This window comes from Chironomus tepperi, unplaced genomic scaffold (assembly GCF_022539635.2).
Source record: "Chironomus tepperi strain 1889 unplaced genomic scaffold, CSIRO-AGI_Ctep_v1 contig_34, whole genome shotgun sequence".
Taxonomy (NCBI): domain Eukaryota; kingdom Metazoa; phylum Arthropoda; class Insecta; order Diptera; family Chironomidae; genus Chironomus; species Chironomus tepperi.
The window spans coordinates 915,060-923,968 of NW_027226156.1; the positions used below are offsets into that span (position 1 = coordinate 915,060).

Consider the following 8,909-nt stretch of genomic DNA (forward strand, 5'->3'; position numbering starts at 1 on the left):
AAGTCAGCATTGAATCTGTAAGATTTGTCATTGAGGGTGAAATTTTCTTGAGGATTTTTAAGGAACTGAGCCAATAAAAAAGCTACAAAAGGAGAATTTTTGGGATCCTGAATTTACACAATCTTTCCCAAAATTCACCTGAGAATCATCTCCAAAGTCCTCAAACTTCCAAGCATCAACCAAATCCCCTCAAAATCAACAACATCAAATAATGCACGACTCATAAACGGTCATGAAATAAAAAATTTATTAAAATAATAATAATTTCAAGGTGCATGATGATGAACATTTTAAACAGCATACAGCATCAGATGCAGCTGACTATCTCGATTATGAGAGTAAAAAAACTTTTTATGTGAAAATATAAAAAAAAATTTCAAGCACAAAAAATTGATTTAAATTCAACAGAAATTTGTAAAAAAATGTTGGGCAAGGGATGGAAACTTTGTGAGAGATTGAACCCCAAATTGGGTTAAATTGTCGATTTTCTAGCAATAATGTCTCAAAATCTTCATCATTCAAGTCTCAACATCACCAAAAACTGCTGAATTCACATCCAAAACCTAGTCACAAAACTCATCCACAATTAACCCTTCCAACATTTCCTTCACATTCCCGTTACTGTTCCTCTGCCTTCTTTTGCCTATGTCTTACTTCCTCACCTTTTTTCACTTCCCCGTTCTTCATTCTCAACTATTTTTTGCTCCTTTTTGTGTCTTTTTGTCTTGTTGATATGCAAATTAAGTAGTTTCCATTACCCATGATTATTTTTTTTCTCATGAGATTCACGAGGGTCATATGGATGAAGGTAATTTTATTAATAATTCACATCTGAATGATCTGAATGAGAAAGTAATCTGACAGTTGCAGCTGAAATTATTATAAACAAAATTTGAATAATTTTTCAAATAGTTTTGTTTAAGTTGTTGGATGTTGAGGATGTGGAAGTAAAATTCAAGTATTTTTTGACAATTTATTAGGTTTTGTATAATTTATTTTGGATATTTATGCTGTATAATGGATAATTTGTAATAAAACTAATGATAATTCTATTTAAAACTATAGGAACATCTTAATTCTAATAAGAGACAACCTTGACATTGCTGCAGTGTATAAAGGTCGTTTGTGTATTGCAGTAAGCTGTAGTAAGCTACACAGTCGAACTTAATCGACAGTACTCAGCCTGTGTCCATACCAACAACTACACAGCATCCCAGCAATCCCTCAATAATTTCTAATATTTTTACTTCCAAAATCAAATCCTTTTTGGAATATTTCCTCACTTAGTGTCGGTTCTGGTGTTAGAGGGGACAATGGGGTCTCCGGGGTGTTTGGTGTCTCAGGTGTCTCAGGTATTCTCAATTCTGTGACTATTGGCTCAGTTTTAATCACCAAATTGCCATTGTTGATGTCTTCAATCACTTTTCGGAGCTGAAATGTTGAAAAATTATTAAAAATTGACCAGAATGTCATGGAACTGGATATTGGGTCCCAGCTTTTAATCTACTATGCTAAGGACATACCAGTTAAGGACATTATGTAGCAGCTAGCACAGAGAATATGCAAAAATTACAAAAATTACATTCCATGCCTACTGCTGCATAAGTCCACAACACTTTCCATCCACTACTCACCTCCTCCAATGCCACAACTCCAACCAACTTTCCAACTCTCGTCACATAAGCCTGATTAATCCCCGTCATAGCAAACAAACTGTGCACTTTCATTAAAGGTGTTGATTCCATCAAGTGGAATGAAACAGGCTCAATTGTCAATTTTTTATCATCCAAATTAATCGGCTTAGACATTTCCTTTGCTCTCCATTGTCTCTGCTCCTCAATCGGTCTGTCAATGAATCTCTCTAGTGGAAGTTTGACTTTTTTTGTTGATGCTGTCAAGTTTGGTTCACTTTTTGCTGATGTCGGTGATCCCAGTTCAGGATCAACTGGTACATCAGGTAATGTCACTGACTTTTGGTATACGATGTCAAATGCTGATCGTAATTTAAGTTCCGTGCTGTTTGTTGGACTGTGCGGTGACAATGGATTGAATCCTTTCATTAAGAATGAGTCGGACTTTTTGAGGATTGACTTTAAAGGCTTTTGTTCCATTAGCAGCACATTCTGTTTAGCCCTTGGTGTCAGCATCTCATTGCTGGCAATTTGCCTTAATCTATCCACATCCGGCTCATTAATAACCTCAAACAATGATGATCGTCTTCTTGGCTGTTCACGAAACATTCTCATCTTTTCATCCTCTTCACGCTGCTTATTCTCAATGTCCATCCTCTTTGCCCTCTCAATGTGCCTTTGGATCATTCGAATTAATGAATATCTCGACACAGTTCCAAGCAGCACCATCGTGTCCTCATTATCCACCAATGGTATGCTGTATAGTTCCTTATTTTTTCTCAAAATATCCTCAAGCTGCTTAAATGTGATACTTTTCCAGATGTAGACGACATCCGATACCATAAAATCACCAACCTTACAATTGTAAACTCCACTGCCCGTTGGCAATAAATCCGGTAAGTACGGAAGCTTTTTGAGAACAATGATTGAGTCAAAAATCGATGGTTGTAGAATAGCGGCAACAGCACATGATATTAATGTCGCAATCATGACAGGAAGTAAATGTGTTATTTGACCAGTCATTTCGAATAAAATTACACCGACGGAGACTGTGTGTGTTGCGGCACCAGCAAAAGCGGAAGCACCAACAACTGCATATGTTCCTGGAATTATAAGATTCAGATGATTTCCATAGAAGACTCCAGTTGGGAACCAAAGATGCATAGCTTCACCGACCATACGTCCTAGGGCGGCGCCTATTTTGAGAACTGGAATGAAGATGCCGTTTGGAACTGGCATAGTTGAGGTGATGATTGAGAAGAAGAACTGGAAGTAATGACTGAAAATTATTGGAAGGTCTTTACAAATTAAAGACAACTTACAGTAAATGCAGCATAGCCAAATAGGACACTGAAAACTTCTCCGGTAATTGGGTTGGTCCAATAATTTGATATTGCCGTCTCTTGAGCTGTTAAGTCATCCTGGGACCATGTGAAGTTAGTGAACATATAGGATACTTGTTGATGGGTGCTGAGTTCACCAGCCATGAACATTCCGAGGCCATTTGGGTAAGTTATTGTAGAAACCTGTGAGAGGAAATGATTAATGGTTCCTAATTCAGGTATTAAGCGCTAAACTCACCATCAATGCCAATATTCCAGCATACAAAAAGCAATTCTTCTTAATAATCATGTCCACGAACTTATTCCTTCTCGTAAAGTACACATACTGCCTATGTACCCACACCCATAAAGCACCCAACACTCCACAAATTAATCCCAACATTGCAAAAGCTAGCAGCTCTTGTGGTCCGTATGGAAATTCAATTGTGAAGCTTGTGCTGAAGATTGCTTTTAATGTATCCACATTATGGAACCAGACAGCAATAAGTCTGAAGAATAAAGCACCACAAACAGCACCGAAAAATCCTCTCCAATAATTCCTAACAGCAAAGTAAGTTGTTGTTACTTCTATGCTGAATAAAACGCCACCAACTGGACTTGCAAAGCAGGCACCAACACCGACAGCACATGCGGCAGCAAGCATGTCAATATTTCTTGATTCATTTTCGAATATTCCACGAAAAATTGACAATTTGCTGAGAATTTGAGCTAAAATGCTGGCAATGTGGACAAATGGACCTTCTTTACCCAAAGGCATGCCACTTCCTAAGGTTGCTGTGAGACCAATGACTTTAGCAACTAAAGTTTTAAAGGTCAGGAATTTCTTGAGTTGCTTGAGTTGGACACCTCTGAGGATTGTCTTCATCTCTGGAATACCGGAACCTAAAATATGTGATTTTAGAAATGATATTAAGGCTAGACAGCTAAAATGTTAGGCTTACTGATAGATGTCGGTGCCAACTGATTCACAAATCCAGCCGAAAATAGAATCAAACAAACAGGTAATGACACCCAAGCCAAATATCTAGCTATAGGATTCTCAAAGTCAAGATCTCTAAAATTGAAGATTGCAAGTCATTAACGTCACAGAACTGCTTCTTATTACATCAACAATGCTTACTTATACAGCCACACCCTAGTATTCATGCACATAAGTATCCCTTTGTCAACAACATATGATATAACAGCCATCAACATGCCCAATAATGCCAAAAATATCCAATCTTGCCCCATTCGTGCTACTCTGTGACTCCAAATCCATCGAAATGTTTTTGATACTGTTCCTTCCTTTGGTCCATAGATGTACTGAAATTGATATAAATTGGAAAAGATGTTTAAATTGCAGATGTTGAGGGGACATTCAATGGATGTAGATCTCTAGACGGAGACAAGGACTGAGATCGGGACTGAGAACGAAACCGAAAATAGGACCGGCACTTGTATTTTGAGTATTTCATACCTGCTTAACTTCACGATCATCTTTTATTCGCTCCTTATCAAGTTGAGACAATATTTTGGCTTGTGATTGTATATGCAGACGTAGTTCCTTCTCCTGCATAGCTGAACCTTAAAAATTGCATAACCTTTAATTAGTCTGAGCAATGTGACCTCACTTTGCTATCAAAAATTCCACCCTCAAGCTAGTTATCTATTTTTATCCTCAAAAATTGCAAATCATATCCCAAAAATAACATCAACATTCATTCACAGACACACCAATGTTTAACCAATGTTTTTACATGACTTACTTAAATTCTTGTCATTATTTTTCTTACATTAGTCAATGTTTTGACTTCTTTATCAGCCCAAATATCTAAATCATGAACTTTGGATTGATTGATTGATTAAGATAGATTTATCTATAAGACAATTGAAGTCTCTTTTTATCTTAACTGTTGTTGTTAAGCGTGGCTCTGACTAATTAATGTCAATAATCTGTGGTTTAGGGAAAGTTTTATGAGATAAAGGGGGGATTACTAGGGGTTATGGGGGGTCCTTAGAGATAATTTGAAGGGAATTTTTGTAAAGATTGACTTTGGTGGACGACTGAAGAACTCATGGACGGAAGCTGTCAATAGAGACAGTATTGTACTTGGTATTGGTGGTTGGTAGACGGAAGCTAGAACTAGACGCCATTTGAAGGAGGTCATGGATCACAATTGATATGTGCGTCCAGCGAAGTAAGTAAATAAGCAGTTTTTAAGTACTGTGGGTATGAGGAAGGATACAGTGATGCTTTATAGAGACTTGAAGAGCAATAAGAAATAATTCTGAAATATCCAAGGGTATTTAGGAGTCTACTTGTGATGGGCGAGGCATGAGGTGATTAAGCAGAATTTGAGGGACTATAATGGACAGTTAAAGGACGCTGATGAAGATTGGGACACAAATTTTTGACTTATTTTGACAAATGTCATCCTATATCCTGAATACACCTCCCAAATTACGTCAAATATCTCAAAATTTTTCAAAAATATTTTTTATAAATTTTACAAATCAAAACTCACCTTATGATTGATATTTGGCAGGTCTCTATCTGTAGACTGTCTTTTCTTATCTGAATCATGTGTGAGTATAAAATAATCGACAAAAAAAAAATAATATTTCTTATCTCGGACGTACGAATCGAATATAAAATCGCACAACTACTGATTATATTTTAAAAATTTTTTATCTTAATTACTGAATGAAATTAAATCAATGCTGTATTAATGACTATATGTTTTGATTTTTTCTGGGGATGGCAAGCTATGGGTTGTTGAGATTGAAGAGTGACATGTCAGCTTTTTGATATTTTTTTAACATTTTTTGAGCATTTTTAAGCATTTGTAAAAATAAATAAAAAATATAAAAAAATCACAAAACTTTATTTTAATTTTTCTTTTGATATTCAAATTGAATTTCTTTAAATAATTTCGCATAATAAGCATCAACAGGAACAGACTCGACATGTGTGTGTCCCTAAATTCATTTTTTTTATATTCCCAGTCAAGCATGAGAACAAGACGGTAAATAGAAACTACTTAATTTGCATATCAACAAGACAAAAAGACACAAAAAGGAGCAAAAAATAGTTGAGAATGAAGAACGAGGAAGTGAAAAAAGGTGAGGAAGTAAGACCCAGGCAGAAGAACAGTAACGGGAATGTGAAAGAAATGTTGGAAGGGTTAATTGTGGATGAGTTTTGTGACTAGGATTTGGATGTGAATTCAGCAGATTTTAGTGATGTTGAGACTTGAATTATGAAGATTATAAGAATTTTTTGGCACCGACTTTAACCTCCTGCCTCAACCTGCTGCAGAAATCACATTAAAATCTGAAAAATTGATACAAATTCAAGCTTTAAATGACCCATTTCCATCTAGAATCCACTCTACCCCAGTCATCCTCAACATCCTTAATAAACTCATAAATAAGAAACCCAAGAAGCATCAAACATCATCAGTAAGAAGCTCAGACTAATTATGCAATTAAAATTAATTTTATTTATGTTTTTTTAATAAAATTTTCTCATTAAAAATTAATAAATTTTCAAAACTATTTTTCCATTAAACTTATGCATGCACAGTGCAACATAACCTCAAAAGTCTCAGTCCACAGATCTACAGCAGTGAAATTAATTACATAGAATAGTAAATATTTGAGTACATTTTATGCTAATCGATATTTCTGTGCTGTTCTGGGATGGGTGGAAGTGCCACATCCATTTAATATCCAATTTTCTTCATGTCTCATTCCACAACCATCGACTCATCGTTCCTACATGAAATAAAAAATAAAGAAAAATATTTTTCATCATTTGTTGAGTAAACAAGGCAGGCACAGGCACAGAAGCAGCACAAATATAAAACAATAAAAAATTATGAAAAAAAAGGTAAAAAAATGTGAATTAATTAATTCAAGAAATGACAAAAAAGACACGTGGATGTGTCTGTACTGTACATTGAGAGGATATTAAGGATGAATTGGACATGGTAAAAGGGTTGCGACTCATTTATGGACTTTCACTTCTTCTAATGAGGCATGCAATGAATTATGAATGATATTATGGGATATTGTTGAGTTTTAATGGAAATGAGACACGAAATGTGGTCGAAAAATTCATTTTTGGATGTCTTTGAGTTCTTAGCCAGCCTTTGGTACTCAACAAAAAATACCAAAATTAACAAAACTCACCTCAGACTGCTCAAAATCCCCTCAAACTAACCCAACTCTCATAAATAACTAAGTATGAATATGAAATGGATATTGTGATATGCTTAATTTACCCAACGTGTCTCATTCGTAAATATTTACACAACCAAATTGGACATGACATGAAGAACGAATGAAAGTGTGGCTTGGCACATTAACAGACGCAATTGAGGCACAAATAGACACAAATTAGTTAATTTTCTCGTTTGTTTTCTGAATAAATAATTTTAGTGACTTTTTTAGGGGTTCTGAGTCATATTTTGAGGTTATGTTAAGCTAATGACTCTTCATATTCAACCAAGAAACTCAACAGTTTCCAATTCATCTAATAATCACCTCAAATCACTTGAAATCTCAATCATCGATAACATTTGATCCAATAAACTTTAAATTAAACTCATCTGCACCTAGATGAGCTCAATTCAGCCACAAATTACAATTCTGAATATGTGAAACATTTTCATTAAAATTGAAAGCATTTGAGTCGATAATTCAGTGCAGATGTGATGATTAGATTAAATGTGCAGCACTTACCTTCCTCAATTTTCTCTCTCGAACGAGTTTTGCATCACTTTTTTTGAGTACGATGCACTGAACCTGTAATAAAAGAGGTGCAAATTGCTTTCGCGTGCTTTATCGATTCAAAAAATTAAACTTTGCAATTTTTTAAGATGATGATTATCATGAGCTGCAGCAGCAGTAACAGGAACGACTTTTTATCGCTTTATGATTGCAACTTGGTACGGTGTTAATTGGTTGAGAGTCAACAAGTCAACAGTAGGAAATGATGGAAAGGTATTTGATTAAATTGCTGACTTTTTAATCGGTTTTGTTGGCATTCTGGTGGAAATCCTTAACATTTCATGAATCAGGATCAAAAAGTGTCAAGTTTTAGACGACAAGCTAGGAAATTCAGGAATGGAACTTAAATAGATTCAAAAATAATCAAAAATCTGAAATTTACCTGAAAAACATCAATTTTTTTCTTTAAATTCGATTCATTTCGTTCCATTTTCTACTCAGTTCCATTTTCTATAGTTTTTCTACCAAATTTTATACTTCACAAGACAAAGGTCGAGGACATGTGTAGCTTAAATGGACTTTTTGCCACATAGAAAGTGTTCTTGCTTCGGCAGAACATATACTAAAATTGGAACGATACAGAGAAGATTAGCATGGCCCCTGCGCAAGGATGACACGCAAAATCGTGAAGCGTTCCACATTTTTTGCTGAAATTTTGATGATTTGAAAACATTTCATTACTTTTTGGCTGACATTTAATTAAAGGAATATTTGCATAAAGCATGAAAATTGCATGAGTTAAGACACATCACATTCTCTTACTAACTTCCTCTCACATTTCACGCCAAACAATTTTCTCACATCTCATTTCGTCCATCGACCACATCCCAACAGCATCCATCTACAGCAGAGCGAATATAAAAAAGGCATTATAAAGTCGTGCATTAATGATCACAATCACACATGCAATAAACTATTTTAAGCATAAAGGAAGGTAATTTGGCGAATTACCACGGCATTTAACAGCATTTAGTGTCAGAATTCATCTCAAGACTCATAAATTCCAACTTGGAGCTTGTTGCAGAATGTGCAGCATGTGCATGACTTGATAATGATGGTTCTGATGCAGGTGGTTGTGAATGTGGATTTGAAGATGTTCTGGGGATATTTTAGGTACCAAGAATGCTGAATAAGATGTCATGGACCTCAAGTTAGATCC

The 8,909-nt window shown here is 35.3% G+C and overlaps 1 protein-coding gene and 1 non-coding gene across 2 annotated transcripts; one reads left to right on the top strand and one right to left on the bottom strand.

The window, feature by feature from the left end:
- Positions 1-976: 976 nt before the first annotated feature.
- LOC139095749 (chloride channel protein 2-like) lies at positions 977-5,523 on the bottom strand. The gene is made up of 8 exons (XM_070647218.1): positions 5,482-5,523; positions 4,434-4,540; positions 4,095-4,279; positions 3,916-4,028; positions 3,213-3,856; positions 2,954-3,157; positions 1,635-2,897; positions 977-1,431 (listed from the first exon to the last, which is right to left on the bottom strand). The coding sequence occupies exons 2-8, from the start codon at positions 4,530-4,532 to the stop codon at positions 1,225-1,227; spliced, it is 2,715 nt and encodes a 904-aa protein (XP_070503319.1). The 5' UTR covers positions 4,533-4,540; positions 5,482-5,523; the 3' UTR covers positions 977-1,224.
- Positions 5,524-8,288: 2,765 nt separating this feature from the next.
- LOC139098054 (U6 spliceosomal RNA) lies at positions 8,289-8,395 on the top strand. Its single transcript, XR_011545142.1, has one exon. It is a non-coding gene; the product is annotated as a U6 spliceosomal RNA (small nuclear RNA).
- Positions 8,396-8,909: the final 514 nt, after the last annotated feature.